Source organism: Tiliqua scincoides, chromosome 2, assembly GCF_035046505.1.
Source record: "Tiliqua scincoides isolate rTilSci1 chromosome 2, rTilSci1.hap2, whole genome shotgun sequence".
Lineage (NCBI taxonomy): Eukaryota > Metazoa > Chordata > Lepidosauria > Squamata > Scincidae > Tiliqua > Tiliqua scincoides.
This window is the reverse complement of record NC_089822.1, coordinates 264,663,889-264,681,117: the sequence shown is the minus strand read 5'-3', so window position 1 is coordinate 264,681,117 and position 17,229 is coordinate 264,663,889. Positions and strand designations below refer to the sequence as shown.

Sequence of the window (17,229 nt, the reverse complement as noted above, 5' to 3'; positions counted from 1 at the left end):
AGACCAACCACATGCTGAGTAAAGGAATATTTTCTTTTGTCTGTCCTAACCCTCCCAACACGCAACTTTAGTGGATGTCCCCTAGTTCTGGTGTTGTGTGAGAGTGTAAAGAGCATCTCTCTATCCACTTTATCCTTCCCATGCATAATTTTGGTAGGGGCCTCCTGGGGGTGGGTAAGACATAAGTATGGACAGGACTGGGCCCCCAGGCAGGACACCTCCCTGGGAGTAGGGCCCAGGGACTCCTGGGAGCAGCAAACAGCCACCTGGCCAGGAGGGCTGGGGCCGGCCAAGCCTGAGCCTGGCTTCATAAGGGGCCTAGGCAGCCTGGGAAGAGGTCAGTCCTCTCCAGGCAGCAGCAGTGCTGGAGGGAAGGCCAGAGGGGGTAGCAACCCTGGCCTTATTTGATGACCCAGGACCCGAAAGGGGTTTTGACCACCTCAGCCCCAGAGAGAGCGAGGTGGGACTGGGAGCTCCCAGACCCGAGGACTCACAGCTGACTCTCCCCAATGGTGGCCAGCTGATCAAGGTGCAAACACTGTAGTACCTGGGTCCTCCTGAGGACATCTAGGCTGACCCCGGACAACAGTACTGCAGCTCCCGGGAACCCATATCCCTGGGCAACAGGACCAGCTGGAGAGCTCCGACCGGAACTTCAAGGGGTCGGGAAGGATCCTATCGTGTGCCGACAGCACGTGTCTGTGTGAACCAATAAGGGGCCTGTGACGTAACAGGGCCCGTGAATGTCAAACGGTTGACTCAAGTAAACTGCCTGTGCAAAACGGCCGTGTCTGTCTCCCGTTCTTCTCTCCCTCGACGACCGCCCTTCATTGACAGGGTAAGCCCCCCCCTGCTTGATCGCTCGCCAAGGGGCGGGGTCTCCACCCACCATGGACATTGCACTCTGTCGCAGACAGCTCTGAACACAAAGCCTCTATGTGCAGTTTGGCTGCTTTCCCCCAACGTGCAGGACTTGACACTTACTTACGGCTCTGGCAGGGTTAAGTTAAGCAGCTCTGGATTCCTAGAGGGACAAGTGGGGGGGCTCCCCCCCCCCCGGAGGGAGACTGAGTTGGAAGCTACTTCCTTCTCCCCCCCCCCCAAGCTACCTTCTCTGGTGAATCCCTGTTTGGGGGGCAAAGCAGAGTCTTGGGGCTGCAGTGGGTGGAAAGGAAAGGGAGGGGGTGGGAGAGAAGCCCATAGAGGGGCAGGCAGATGACTGGCTCAGAGCCCAGGCAGGGAAGGGCAGGGGGCTGGGAAGACAAACAGTGACACCTCCCATTTGTATGGGGGCTGAATGGGGGTGCCAGGCTGAGGAGGCTGGAAGAAAAGAGAAGAGGAAGGGGGAGAGGAGCCCCCAGGTGGGGCAGACGGAGGCTCAGAGCCCAGGCAGGGAAGGGCAGGGGGCTGGAAAGACAGACAGTGACACCTCCCATTTGTATGGGGCTGAATGGGGGTCCCAGGCTGAAGTGGGTGGAAGAGAAGGGGGAGGGGGAGAGGAACCTCCAGGTGGGAAATCATGACTCCCCCCCATTTGCAAATGTGTGACTGGGGGTCCCAGGCTGTTGAGGGAGAGGGAGGGGAGTTGAGGGAGAGAAGCCCCCACGTGAGGGTGGGAGACAGCCAGGCTCAGCCAGTGAAGGGAGAGGAAGAGAAGCCCCCAGGTGAGGGGAGACTGAAAGCTCCCCAGGTGGGGGGAGAGGAGCTGGGAAGTGAATCTGTGACAGTCCCGTCCCCCCCACATGCCAAACCTTTGGATCTACCCTTCAAGGAGTCAAGTTTAGTTTTAGCTTCTCCTAATACCAAGAGCCTTCTCCATTTGCCTGATCACCTCCACACTCCAGGGCTTGTGGGTGATGCCCTCTTGGACTTGGTCTGTGATGGTGTCAAGAGAGGCCTTTGGAACCTGCTGCTTTGCCAGCCCTATTCCAGCATCAGAGCCACACAGAGGAACTGGCAACTTGAGTCATCCTTCTCTTGGTTTTCTCCACAGCCCAAATCATAATTTTCCTTCTTATTGTGGAGGCAGAACTCTTATGCTCAAGTCAGCCCTTTATCCCTTCCCCGCTGGTGAAGCTGCACCAAAAAGTCGCACTGTATCGGGTGTGTGTGTGTGTGTGTGTGTGTGTGTGTGTGTGTGTGTGTGTGAGTGGGATTGGGATCCTTTGGAGGGGAAAGGGGATATAAATCCCGTTACTCCTCTATATCTGTATTGAGCTCTGCATATCACTTGATAGGTAATTTAATTCAGAATGCAATGAAACAAACCAGCTTGAAATACAGGTCGGGCTCCTTTATCCAGAGTCGGCATCTGCAGATTTGCCTCACCAGGGATGCCGAACCCCCGGATTGCCGTACTGCAGACCTCCCAGTCGTGACTGGAACCTTGTTCCGGTTGTGTCTGGGAGGTTTTCTGAACCTCGGAGGGGCTGCCCTCCACTGAACGCAGTCTCTCCAAGGCTCAGAGTGCTGCCCAGAGCAACTTCCAGTTTTCACCAGTACTTGTTGAAAAATACTCGCGCGACCCACTTCTGTTTCTCGCTGTGAAACAGGAAATGAGCCGCATGAGCATTTTTCAACAATTCTAATATGCGAGGAGGCTTGCCAAGGGCCCCGCAGGCTTCCCCCACCCCACCGGGCCTTGCTGAGTCTAAACTTGGCCCCAGTGTCCCCAGTGCCTGCGCGACTGCAGGAGCACCTTTAGGGTGCAGGGTCAGAGCTTCTCAGGCTGGGGGGTTGCAGAGTCCCAGTTTGAGAAACTTATTGAATGTGAGTATGAGTCAGCTCTCATTTCCATGTAGCATATTACAGTTTCCCCTGCTAACCGGGTAAAGAGACACTTTTTCAAGTGGTGCTCCTCGTATATTTAGCAGGGGGAGAGTAACTTTGGGGACAGGAAGCCATTTAGTTATTTGATTTTGTCTGTAAACTTCTTTGTGACTTTTTTGGTCACTAGCCTAGATGAAGTGGATTCTAAACATTCGTGGTGGACTAAAGGCCTCTGAATCGATACAAACCATGATGGCTACATTGAACCTCCAGATGCTGGGGCACTATGTCACTGAGCACTATGTGCAGGGGAGCAACAGCCAGAGAGGGCACTGACTTTCATCCCTGCTAGTGGTGGGCCGCTGTGAGATACAGGAAGCTGGACTAGATGGGCCTGTGGCCTGATCCAGCTGGGCTGTTCTTTTGTTAGTGGAGAAATGCTCACTGTGTTTTTTCTGGCCACTCATTTCATATCATGACTACTACTGAAAATAATTTTGTTGTATGTGGGGTGGTGTCAAAAATTTATGGGCCCTGGATGTCAAATGACCGAGCTACACCTCTGAACCGATCCATCTAAATCCATCCTGGGTTACTCAGTCAAACTACTGAGGCAAACCAGAAACTTGAGGCTTGATTCCTTGGAGTTGGGGGCTCCAAAAAGCAAAAGTGGGGGAGTCAGCCTGTAGAACTTTAGCTTCCCTCTAGCTCAGTGGATCCCAAACTTTTAAGAGTGGTGGCAGCTCCGTTGACTTACTGGGCCATTGGCCATGGCTCCCCACTAGGGCTGCAATCGTATACGTTTATGTATAGGGCAGCAGGTTTTTCATGAGCCTTCAGCGGCTCCTCTAGCTGGTTTCTGCTGCTCCCTGGGGAGCCACGGCTGTCAGCTGGAGGACTGGCTGTTAAAAGGGGGGTGTCACTCACCCTAGTGCATTTAGCCTTGAGAAACCACACACCCATCCAACTGGGGTGTTTGGCCAATAAGGTGGGGGCGTGCAAGAACTTACGGTGAAGCATATTTGCCCTGAGAACTGTACACTGATATCTCATAGAGTGTTGTGACCTTTGAGATGGAGGAGTACACTGGAACCTGTAAAGAGCATCCATGTATTTTAACTAAATCTTATTTCCCTCTGTCTGTTTAACCCAGGCAAAGGCTCCCATAGATATCTTTAGCTTAATCAGGGGGTTTTCTCATAGATGTTTCTGTTATCTTCTGTCTAGCTGGTGTTTGCAGGTGTCTGTATCTCTGTTGTTAGCAAATCCTATTTCCATCTGCCAAAACCTTTATCATTTCTGTAATGCTAAGGTTCTCTCACCAAAATGTTGCAAGTCCATGTATCTTCCTTCATAACATTTTCAACTTGCCCCGTTTTTGGTGCCAAGACAAAAGTTTTATCCCTCTTTTCCCTCTTGCCCATATGCTGTTGCAAAAGTTTTATCTGAGATGCAACTTTTTCCCTTGCTTTCCCCGTTTGCTGTCGCCAAAAGTCTGAGATGCAACAAATTCTGCAAAGCTTGGAGTTCTCAAGGTCTTACAGAGATACAGGCTGAGACAGACCTTTGATTAGAGCTGGAATGGCTTTTTCTGAGTTACATTTGAGACTTGAGGCTTAAGCATTTCTAATAGCTTTTTCTCCTTTCTATGTAATTTTATGCTATTATTAAACTTTCATACAGTTAAAACTCACTTTACAGCCACTACATATTGCCACTTAACATTATTATATATGTTAATTATAATTTAAGGCATTAACTATTAAGCATTGAATAATTATTTGGTAAGCAAGCAATCATTTTGCACCTCTATGATACTTGGGTCCCAGTGTTTAATATGTGTATATATTACACTGTTCTTTTGAAAACATTATGATTTAAACTGCAAAAATACTTTTTTTTTTTTGGCCATGTGTTTTCTCTGTTCACTTGTTTTGACACACACAAAAAGGGAATTTCCAGCTTCAAAACAGCTTCTGGCCTACAAGATGGAGTCAGGCCTAGCCAGAGTCTTTATCATGGTCATCACAGATGGGGGTCTGCCTAGGATCAGGTCTCTTAGGAAAGCCTTGCTGTGGTGCAGACTGAAGTATCTCATCTCCTTGTTTATTTCTCAGAGGAATTTCCCAAACCTGCCTTCGTTTCCCAGCTGGAAGAAGGGGAGTGTGTGTTTCTCCAGGATCTCCAGGAAGAACAGAAGTCAGCAGGTACTTTATGTACTTAACACAGCAGTAGCTTCAGAGCATAGTGTGCTAGCTGAGGGGGAAATTCTTCGGCACAGTAGACACCTGCCCCCTGCTTCTGGGGTAAGTTGTTGCAAAGTACATCTCTGCCATTCTGATCTCATCACCTGCAAGCCAGGACAGCAGCTTGGCTGAGCTGTAGTCTGAAAATGTCAGTGTGATTTGAGCGACTAATGCGCTGACCCCCCCTCCCCACTTTCCCCTCCACACCACAGCCTCCTCCAAGGACGCCGGACCCTGATGGAAGACAGTCCCAAATGAGCCTCACCCAGCAAACGCAGGAATCAAACTTCTGTGAAGGGCTTCCAGGCAATGAGACCAGTACAGTTGAGCTGTGCTGTGCTGACTCATCCTAACCAGAGCAGAGTCTCCCCAGAAAGGAGGGCAGTTTCTGTTGTGAGGAAGGGTCCCCATTCACCATGCGGCCTTTGGATGGTGGCCCTCATGGGACTTTTGTCCCAAAAGCTGGAGTGGAGAGAGGAGATAAAGAGCAAAACAAAATGTCACTTGATTCCAGTGAGTACCTTTTAACTTGCACCACCTCTGAAGTCAGTGCAGCTTAAGGGCACCATCAAGGTTGTGACCAGGATCCAGGCATAGGATTTGCCACACCACCTCCCCTGCCCATCACCCTTGTGCCTCTGCCTGCTGGTGGAGTGACTACATAGAATTAGTGACAGCATAGCATTTTATCCGCAGATCTGCCCAGCATAGTGGTATCTTTGGTGTAAGGGGGCTTCCCTCTAATCCTGTTCTGCTCAGTCTGGATTCATTACAGTGGAAGAGGATATCACACAGGTTGTGGGGAATTATGCCAGAGACTCATTTGGCAGATAAGGAGCAACACCACATTAAATTATTACAGGGTTGATGTTTACGTTCACACACACACACACACACACACACACACACACACACAGTCCAGGTGTCTGATAGTTCCCAAAACCTGCCTGCTTGCCACAGATGGCCAGTGCAATCCAGGAGTAGAGTGGAGGCCCTATCAATCATGTCTGAGTCCTCTAAGATGTTGTAGAGCAGAGGTTCCCAAACTGTGGGTCGGGACCAACCAGTGGGTTGCGATGCAAATTTTGGTGGGTCATGAAACTGACAAACTGATAGCTGACAAGGAAAATGTATTGAGCCCTAAGGAGGTTCAAAAATGGAGAAGTATGTACGCACTTACTCATGAGTAGGTGACCATGTCTTGGTCCAAAGCAAATGGGAATCCAAGGCCACCAGTCAGATCTGATGACTGTGGAACTCAACAGTGCTCCAGGAGGTGGTCGTCCCCTCCCCCAACAATAGTAGAAAGAATAAAGACAGAAGCATGAACGGGTGGTAAAGTGAAACTTTTTTTAGTCTCAGAAAGATAGGTGGGTCCCAGTAGAGTGTCATTTTAAAAAAGTGGGTCCTTGTGCTGGAAAGTTTGGGAACCACTGTTGTAGAGGAATATTCAACTCAATTCTTGAACCCTGTATGTCACAAACATCACCCTTGGGGTAGGGAAGGACCAGGGGAGATTCCCAAGTCAGCCAGGATTTAACCCTCCTCCACCTACACCATCCTCCACCAACCCCCAAGGGCAATGTTTTCTATTTGCTTACTTCAAGCACTAGGTCCTATTAACATACATGTCCTTGGATAATTATTGCACTCAATTTTCATGTAACAGATTTTTATTATAACTTTAAGGGAGCTTCAAATTGCTCCAAAAAACATATTTACATGCATTACAGTAGCTCGAAACAAGAAAAGGTCATAAACTAAAAGAGGCTAAAATTACCACCACAAATCTCTTGGCATTTCTTCCAATGTAAAAGCTGTAAACCCCCAGCTCCCTTCCTCCTGCTGTCTGCTGACTGGTCTTTTCAGGCACCCACACCCAGGTTTTATTCTCTAAATTACTGATGCACTACACCTGGGTAACAACCACCAACTTAATCCATCTTAAAGGGAAAGGCACTTGCCCCACCCCGTGACACCTTAGTTTCAGTCTTTCTCCTCCCAGATCTTCTCTTCTGTCCTAGGCTGCCTCCTGCCTGTTTCTTCTTTCAGGTGGGTGCAGTAACTGCTTTATCCAAATCGAGGTTTGGCTGAGCGTGTCCTGACACCAGCACCATCAAAAGAGGGTTTTGCAGACGTGCCCTGGCTGATCTCCAGCTTACGTGGAACTGTCCCTCCAGGCTTATTTGTTTGTTAGTGCTCAATCTCATTCAGTATTTATTGCCATTTTTAGAAAAACAAACATGACAAGCCCCGTTTAGAAAGGACAGAATTCAGTGCCACTTAACCCACTGGGGTTTACTTCTGAGTATGTGTTAGAGGTCCCATTTCTCTGTTGTGCTGCTAAACAAGTTTCCCTCTCCTTGCAGCAAGCTACAGAGAAGACAGTGAAGACCAGAGGGAGCCATGTGGGGTGTCACTGGAAACAACTACATGTGACCTGCAGGAAGTGACTTTTAGAGACCAGGATGGATAGGTGAAGCAGGAGGGAAGCCCAGCTTCTCTCTGGAGTACTCAGGACCCAAATCTATTCAACTTTCCAGCACTGAGGTAAGGGAACAATCATCTTGAGGAGGGCTGTGCAACTGCCTCCTTACTACAGGATGTAGCATGGCTGGGCCAGCACTGGAAAACTGGAAAGGATTGGACCCTCACTGAGTTGTTTATCAGGGTTATGATGGACATGAAATCCTGATCAAGCAGGAACATCTCAAAGGGAAGAGAGGAAAGAGGCTTCCATTTCACCAGGAGAGAATCAGTTGTACATCCAACATTACTAAACTCAGCAAAATTCACGCATAGAAGATACGCAAAAGGGAGACACCTGCACATCAAAAAGGACAAGGATGCAGCAGGGAAACAAGAAAGAGAAATGGAAAAATAAATCTGAAGATTTCAGTGTCATCCCAGTTAAACCACAAAATGGAATTGGAAAGAGGAAAGAAAAGTGCCCCCAATGTGAAAAGATCTTCAGCAGTAAATCAAAACTAAGAAGACATCAACTAACCCACACAGGGGGAAAACCATATCAATGCTGGGAGTGTGGAAAGAACTTCAGTCAGAGCTCAAACCTGACTGTGCATCAAAGGACCCACACAGGGAAGAAACCATATCAATGCTTGGAGTGTGGAAAGAGCTTCAGTCAGAGCTCACAGCTGACTGTGCATGAAAGGACCCACACAGGGGAGAAACCATATCAATGCTTGGAGTGTGGAAAGAGCTTCAGTAAGAGCTCAGACCTGACTAAGCATCAAAGAATCCACACAGGAGAGAAGCCTTATCAATGCTTGGAGTGTGGAAAGAGCTTCAATACGAGCTCACACCTGACTGTGCATCAAAGAACCCACACAGGAGAGAAGCCTTATCAATGCTTGGAGTGTGGAAAGAGCTTCAGTAGGAACTCACAGCTGACTTTGCATCAAAGGACCCACACAGGGGAGAAACCGTATCAATGCCTGGAGTGTGGAAAGAGCTTCAGTGTGAGCTCATCCCTGGCTAAGCATGAAAGGACCCACACAGGGGAGAAACCATATCAATGCTTGGAGTGTGGAAAGAACTTCATTCAGAGCTCACAGCTGACTGTGCATCAAAGGATCCACACAGGGGAGAAACCATATCAATGCTTGAAGTGTGGAAAGAGCTTCAGTAAGAGCTCAGACCTGACTGTGCATCAAAGAACCCACACAGGAGAGAAGCCTTATCAATGCTTGGAGTGTGGAAAGAGCTTCAGTAGGAACTCACAGCTGACTTTGCATCAAAGGACCCACACAGGGGAGAAACCGTATCAATGCATGGAGTGTGGAAAGTGTTTCAGTCAGGGCTCAAACCTGACTGTGCATCAAAGAACCCACACAGGGGAGAAACCATATCAATGCTTGCAGTGTGGAAAGAGCTTCAGGATGAACTCAAGCCTGACTTTGGATCAAAAGACCCACATAGGGGAGAAACCATATCAATGCTTGGAGTGTGGAAAGAGCTTCAGTATGAGATCAAACCTGACTGTGCATCAAAGGACCCACACAGGGGAGAAACCATATCAATGCTTGCAGTGTGGAAAGAGCTTCAGGATGAACTCAGACCTGACTAAGCATCAAAGGATCCACACAGGGGAGAAACCATATCAATGCTTGGAGTGTGGAAAGAGCTTCATTGATTGCTCAACCTTAACTTTGCATCAAAGAACCCACACAGGGGAGAAACCATATCAATGCTTGGAGTGTGGAAAGAGCTTCAGTGTGAGCTCACACCTGACTTTGCATCAAAGGACCCACACAGGGGAGAAACCTTATCAATGCCTGGAGTGTGGAAAGAGTTTCAGTGTGAGCTCATCCCTGGCTAAGCATGAAAGGACCCACACAGGGGAGAAACCATATCAATGCTTGGAGTGTGGAAAGAACTTCATTCAGAGCTCACAGCTGACTGTGCATCAAAGGATCCACACAGGGGAGAAACCATATCAATGCTTGAAGTGTGGAAAGAGCTTCAGTAAGAGCTCAGACCTGACTGTGCATCAAAGAACCCACACAGGAGAGAAGCCTTATCAATGCTTGGAGTGTGGAAAGAGCTTCAGTAGGAACTCACAGCTGATTTTGCATCAAAGGATCCACACAGGGGAGAAACCGTATCAATGCATGGAGTGTGGAAAGTGTTTCAGTCAGGGCTCAAACCTGACTGCGCATCAAAGAATCCACACAAGGGAGAAACCACATCAAGGTTATTAGTGTGTGTAGCATATGCATAGGCGCTGGGCTTAGCTTTAGTATGTGGCAACAACCGCAGGTACAGCTGTTTGGCGAGAGCACACTCTGGAAGCCTTGAAATATGCTGAGTGTCTAAGCCCAGTGCTGTAAACAATAGGATGTTATAGAAAGGCGCTCATATCTAGGAATGTGTGTGGTTAGCTAAGAGCCAGCTAGTTGCAGCTAGTGTAATCTCAGCAACCTTCAGTAACCCTCCGTATTGCACGGTATTGCTTCATGGTTTTAAGAATGAATAAAAGCTTGGAAGAAGCTAAGCAAGCAAAGCACTCTCTCTCACTCTCCCCTCACTCCAGCTTCTGGCTTCCTCCCAGCATCAACCTTTGAATACTTGTCTGCCGTCTCTTCATTGCTCTGGCTCCTTGCTGCTCCAGTTCCCACTCTCAACCCTCAGAGTGCTTCTGCTCTTTGCACTCCACATCTAGCAACAAGACCCTAAGCCTTGTGTGCTTCCCAAAGCAGCATAGCGCTGCTACAAGTGTGGAAAGAGCTTCAGAATGAATTCAAATCTGACTGTGCATCAGACAATACCCACATGAGAGAAACCTTAGAAATGCTTGGAGTGTGGAAAGCGTTTCCCTGGAAAACAAGCCTGTCAGTGCATCAAAGCATTAAGGAACTCAGAATGGGAAGAATCCATATCGCCATACATCGGTTGGAGCTCCAATCTCACAGCATATCTAACACTCCTTAAAGGAGAGCAGCCACATAAATGCTTGGAGTCTGTAAGAATTTTCACTCATTCCTTTATAGTACAGGTCGGTCCTCTGCTTCCTGAACCCCCGCAGATACCGAAACAGAAGTATTACCAATTCTGTGGGTTGGGGCCTTCACCTGACCTCCAGATGCGATGGGAAGGGCCTTCTGGTGGTATCTGGTGGGCTCAGAAAACCTCACAGATTCAACTAAAAGGCACTTCCATTCATGTCCAGTAGGTTTTTTGTGAGTCCTCCAGCCAGAGGTTCTCAACCCGCAGTGGGGTGGGTCACTTCCGGTGGGTCCTGACAGATGCTCATTCTAAAAAATGGGTCCTGGTGCTAAATGTGTGAGAACCACTGCTGTACTCATCAAGGTAGTCTTCAGAACACAAGGCAGGATTGGTGGGTCCAGACCTGCAAAGAGACCTTCCTCTTCCCAGAGGAGCAAAGGGGGGTGGGAACCACTTCCTGCTCTGCCCCTTCCTTTGCCTCCTCTGCTCAAGTGTCTGAGTCAGCAGCTCCCCCTCCCATGCTGCAAGGGGGGGGTCCCAGGACTGCAGTGGTAGGAAGGAATCAAGAGGGGTGGGAGAGGAGCCCCCAGGGGGATGAGGCAGTCAAGCTCAAAGCCTGGCTGGTGAAGGGAAAGGGGGACTGAGAAGAGGAGCTGCAACACCAGTCTTTTCCGAGTGGTGAAGACGAGATCAGATTGTGAAGTGCTCCAGAAAGATCTCTCCAAACTGGGAGACTGGGCAGCAAAATGGCAGATGCGCGTCAGTGTCAGTAAGTGTAAAGCCATGCACATTGGGGCAAAGAATCAAAACTTTACATATAGGCTAATGGGTTCTGAGCTGTTTGTGACAGATCCGGAGAGAGATCTTGGGGTCATCAAATAACCCACATGGGGAGAAACCATATAAATGCTATGAGTGTGGAAAGAGCTTCAGTGTGAACTCAAGTCTGACTTTGCATCAAAAAACCCACATAGGAGAAAAGCCATATAAATGATTGGAGTGTGGAAGGAGCTGGCACTGAATGGCTCTGACAGCAACTGGGAGGAACATGTTGGGGGGGGGGGTCGCTTTCCTGCTAGAGCACCAGCCTGAGCACAAATCCTGAGAGGCAGGTGGCAGTCCTGCTCCCCATGGATAAACACATCCACGGGTCTCAAATCATCATGTAGAGAGAACTCACAAGGAAGGCTTGGAGTGCGGAAATTGCTTTAGTCAAAACTCTGATTAGGCAGCATATGGAGGAGAGGCCTGACTGTGGAAAAAGTGGTTGAAAGGAGTGCGAATAAAGAAGGAGCACAACCTAGGCAAGGGGGAGGGAGGAACTGAGTGGTACGGAAAATCCTGGGCCATGTCCCAAGGGGTAGGAGAGGGGGGACCGGAATGGGGGTCTGGTTTGCATGGACCCCTGAGCTCTGGCCAGCACCAATGCAACCCTCATGCCAACTCTTCCCTGGAGGTGGGAGGACCCTACAACCCATATCTGCTCTTACAGTGATATGTTGGCTGGCACCCTGGCTATCGGTTGCTGGGGTTTGGAAAACAAGCTGCCCCTTAAGACACCAGATTCTGGACCGTAGGAGCCCCCAAGAGTGAGGTAACCCTGAGGGGTGGCATTGATGCGTGGCCCCCCCCCCCCCCGCGCATGATTTTGTTCAGGCTGTGTTTCTTCTATTGGACATTGTCAGAACGAACCCTTGTACTGAAGAACTTTCCTCATACACCTCTAGTTTCTGTGCCTGGAAGAATCTGTTTGACTGCGAGCTGCCTCGTTTGGGGGAGGAAAAGGAGGCCAGAAGAGGGTTGGGCCCATTCATAAGAACATAAGAACAGCCCCACTGGATCAGGCCATAGGCCCATCTAGTCCAGCTTCCTGTATCTCACAGCGGCCCACCAAATGCCCCAGGGAGCACACCAGATAACAAGAGACCTCATCCTGGTGCCCTCCCCTACATCTGGCATTCTGACTTAACCCATTTCTAAAATCAGGAGGTTGCGCATACACATCATGGCTTGTACCCCATAATGGATTTTTCCTCCAGAAACTTGTCCAATCCCCTTTTAAAGGCGTCTAGGCTAGACGCCAGCACCACATCCTGTGGCAAGGAGTTCCACAGACCGACCACACGCTGAGTAAAGAAATATTTTCTTTTGTCTGTCCTAACCCGCCCAACACTCAATTTTAGTGGATGTCCCCTGGTTCTGGTATTATGTGAGAGTGTAAAGAGCATCTCCCTATCCACTCTGTCCATTCCCTGCATAATTTTGTATGTCTCAATCATGTCCCCCCTCAAGCGCCTCTTTTCTAGGCTGAAGAGGCCCAAACACCGTAGCCTTTCCTCATAAGGAAGGTGCCCCAGCCCCGTAATCATCTTAGTCGCTCTCTTTTGCACCTTTTCCATTTCCACTATGTCTTTTTTGAGATGCGGCGACCAGAACTGGACACAATATTCCAGGTGTGGCCTTACCATAGATTTGTACAACGGCATTATTACTATGTACAATAGTATTATTACTAGCCGTTTTGTTCTCAATAACCTTCCTAATGATCCCAAGCATAGAATTGGCCTTCTTCACTGCCGCCGCACATTGGGTCGACACTTTCATCGACCTGTCCACCACCACCCCAAGATCTCTCTCCTGATCTGTCACAGACAGCTCAGAACCCATCAGCCTGTATCTAAAGTTTTGATTTTTTGCCCCAATGTGCATGACTTTACACTTACTGACATTGAAGCGCATCTGCCATTTTGCTGCCCATTCTGCCATTTTGCTGCCCATTCTGCCAGTCTGGAGAGATCCTTCTGGAGCTCCTCACAATCACTTCTGGTCTTTACCACTTGGAAAAGTTTGGTGTCGTCTGCAAACTTAGCCACTTCACTGCTCAACCCTGTCTCCAGGTCATTTATGAAGAGGTTGAAAAGCACCGGTCCCAGGACAGATCCTTGGGGCACACCGCTTTTCACCTCTCTCCATTGTGAAAATTGCCCATTGACACCCACTCTCTGTTTCCTGGCCTCCAACCAGTTCTCAATCCACGAGAGGACCTGTCCTCTATTTCCCTGATTGTGGAGTTTTTTCAGTAGCCTTTGGTGAGGGACCGTGTCAAACGCCTTCTGAAAGTCCAGATATATAATGTCCACGGGTTCTCCCGCATCCACATGCCTGTTGACCTTTTCAAAGAATTCTATAAGGTTCGTGAGGCAAGACTTACCCTTACAGAAGCCATGCTGACTCTCCCTCAGCAAGGCCTGTTCGTCTATGTGTTTTGAGATCCTATCTTTGATGAGGCATTCCACCATCTTACCTGGTATGGATGTTAGGCTGACCGGCCTATAGTTTCCCGGGTCCCCCCTCTTTCCCTTTTTAAAAATAGGTGTGACATTTGCTATCCTCCAATCTTCTGGCACCGTGGCCGTTTTGAGGGACAAGTTGCATACCTTAGTCAAGAGATCTGCAACTTCAATTCCTTAATAACCCTTGGGTGGATGCCATCAGGGCCCGGTGACTTATTGATCTTTAATTTATCAATGAGGTCTGAAACATCTTCTCTTTTAACCTCTATCTGACTTAACTCCTCGGTTAGGAGGGGCAGTTCGGGCAGCGGTATCTGCCCGAGGTCTTCTGCCGTGAAGACAGATGCAAAGAACTCATTTAATTTCTCTGTCATCTCTAAGTCTCCTTTTATCTCCCCTTTCCCTCCCACACCATCCAGAGGGCCAACCGCTTCTCTGGCGGGTTTCCTGCTTCTAACATATTTGAAGAAGCTTTTATTATTCCCCTTCATGTTGCTGGCCATGCGTTCCTCATAGTCTCTCTTGGCCTCCCATATCACCTTCTTACATTTCTTTTGCCACAGTTTATGTTCCTTTTTATTCTCCTAATTAGGGCAAGACTTCCATTTACGGAAGGAAGCTTCCTTGCCCTTCATAGCCTCTCTAACTTGGCTGGTTAGCCATGCGGGCACCCTCCTGGATTTAGTGGAACCCTCCTTCTTTCTTTGCGGTATACACCTCTGCTGGGCCTCTATTACTGTTGTTTTAAGCAGCCTCCATGCACTCTGGAGAGATTGGACTCTTTTTACCCTCCCTTTCAACCTCCTTCTAACCAGCCTCCTCATTTGAGGGAAGTCCGCCCGTCGGAAGTCAAGGGTTTTTGTTAGAGATTTGCCTGGTATTCTTCCCCCAACGTGCACGTCAAAACGGATCGCAGCATGATCACTGTTCCCCAATGGCTCAGTAACGTTTACATCTCTAACCAGGTCCTGCGTACCGCACAATATTAAATCCAGAGTCACCTGTCCTCTGGTGGGCTCCGTGACTAGCTGATCTAAGCCACAGTCATTTAGCACGTCAAGAAATCCGGTTTCCTTATCGTGACCAGAACACAATGTAACACCATGGTTACAACCCTGTCCCTCCTTGTCACCTCCCTGATCTGTTTCCTCATTTCAAGGTCCCCATCAGATTTCTGGTCTGGAGGACGATAGCACGTCCCCAGTATTACATCGTTGCACAAGCCTGGTAATTTAACCCACAGAGATTCTACGGTGGAGTCGGACCCACCTTCAATCTCTACTTTGCTGGATTCTATCCCTTCCTTAACATAAACGGCCACCCCACCTCCAACACGCCCCTGCCTGTCCCTCCTGTAGAGTTTATAGCCCGGGATTGCGGTATCCCACTGATTCTCCGCATTCCACCAGGTTTCCGTTATGCCCACTATGTCAATGTTTTCCCTTGTCACCAGACATTCCAGTTCTCCCACCTTTGCTTGTAGACTTCGGGCATTCGCATAAAAGCATTTATACACGGAATGCCCCAGGATGGGCTGCTTATTTGCTCCTTTGTCCCCGCATCTTCTCATTGTGCCAAACCGTCTATCACATCCCATCACCCTACCTTTCCCAATTTCTTCTCCTACCCTGCCTTTGTCTTGTTGTTCTCTAACCTCCCCATTCTCATCCCATAGGGATGAGGAGTCCCGAACCGGATGCCCCTCGGCTCCTGTCGGCCTTCCCCCAGGGATCAGTTTAAAAGCTGCTCTGCCACCTTTTTAATGTTATGCACCAGCAGTCTGGTTCCATTCTGGTTCAAATGGAGCCTGTCCCTCTTGTACAGGCCCCGCTTGTCCCAAAACGTTCCCCAGTGCCTAACGAATCTAAACCCCTCTTCCCTACACCACCGTCTCATCCACACATTGAGACCCCTGATCTCCGCCTGCCTAGCTGGCCCTGCGCGTGGAACAGGAGGATTCATGGAGGATAGACCTGTCCATGGCTACTGTGTGGGATCTCAGGGTCCAGTGACATAATTTTTTTAGTGTCATTTTTAAATTTTGCTTTAAAATTGTATTTGTACTTTTAAATTTTTTAAAGGGAATTGTTAGCTCTCATGGGGGTGTCAGGCTGTTGGCATCCTTCAGTCTCAGAAGACTATGGTGTCACGCTCTGAATGGTGGTTCTGGAACAGAGTGTCCTCTCCAGTGCGCGAAGCCTGGGTAAAGTAGGTATGGAGGACAGGCTGTTACCCATGCAGCAAATCCCCCCTCTCCACGTCACTGAAATGGTCCAATGGAAAGGCAGAAGTCAATATGGTTGGTTCCAGCGGCGTCGCAGGAGTTGCCAGAACGTGACTGTGTTGAGCCATGAACTGCCTCAGGGACTCCGGCTCCGGATTTTGCCTCGAGGTTGACTCCTGAAGCCTTTTCCGTAACTGGATGTAGCCACAAGGCAGTGGAGGTTTGGGATCAGAGTTTTCCTTCTCTCAGATGAGCTGCCTTCCCAGGCTAACGAGTTCCATCTACCCGGGGGCTGTTTAGTCACCTCTTACTACAAGTACAGCCAAACTGAGGGCCTATTTTCCCCAGCCCCCAGGGGAAGGGGGTGTCAGGCAACTTACATTCCATTAAATAAATAGAGGTGGGTATTCTGTGTGTGCATCTCTGAAGGTTTATTTCATTTCTTTCCCATCTTTCCTCTAAGCTGCTCACAGCATCATTTATGGTTCTTCCCTTGCTCTTCCCTTCCGTTCCTTGCACCTCAGGAGGTAGCACAAGTCCCCATTGTAACACAAGGCCTGTGGGGGCCAGGGTGGCTTACCCAAGGGTTTCCCCTTACCTTTGGCAGAGCCACTTCAGGGCCCTACCTTGCGCTGAATACGGTGCAAGCCTCCTGGCTTGCCTGTTCCAGTGCAAGATAGGATTGCGCTGCACGTGTAAAGTAATGCACATTGGGGCAAGAGATTCACGTGTATGACAATGGGGCCTGAGCTGTTACGCACACTCTCTTTCCCAAGCACATGCAGTTTCAACTGACTTTATCTTGGTTTTAGAGTTGGGCAGGCCTCCCTAATCTGCGGAAAGGGGAGAGATTTGGCTGGCTCCCAAGGAGAGGCTCCTCTGAGGTCAGTTAAATCTGGGTGCTTGAAATCTGACCAAAGGATAGCTAGCAAGAACTTCCTGCCTGAATGTTCAATTAAATGACAATTGCCCAACTGTGTAGTTCTTTTCAGCCTCTTGACCAAGAAGTCCCCAACCTGAGCAACACACCCGGTAACACTCCCCTAGATGGCCATCACACTTTTTATGTCCTCCTGGAAGACCAGGCCAGGAAGCTCAAGATAGGACCTCCACAAACTCCTTTGTCCTGCCAAAAATTCCTTTCTTTCCTTTGTAAAAGGTTCTATAACTTCCTGCTCTGGAAGCCCCATAGAACAAAATAGGACTTACTTCTGAGCAGACCTGGTTAGGG

General features: G+C 49.0%; 1 protein-coding gene across 1 annotated transcript in view; it reads left to right on the top strand.

Annotated features, from left to right (window-relative positions):
- Positions 1 to 762: 762 nt before the first annotated feature.
- Positions 763 to 17,229, top strand: part of LOC136640520 (zinc finger protein 850-like) — a 29,643-nt gene continuing 13,176 nt past the window's right edge. The window contains exons 1-4 of the mRNA XM_066615680.1: positions 763 to 838; positions 4,887 to 4,976; positions 7,385 to 9,708; positions 11,370 to 11,415. Coding sequence (XP_066471777.1) covers positions 7,862 to 9,708; positions 11,370 to 11,415 — 1,893 coding nt within the window. The 5' untranslated portion in view covers positions 763 to 838; positions 4,887 to 4,976; positions 7,385 to 7,861. The remainder of the gene's footprint in view (positions 839 to 4,886; positions 4,977 to 7,384; positions 9,709 to 11,369; positions 11,416 to 17,229) is intronic.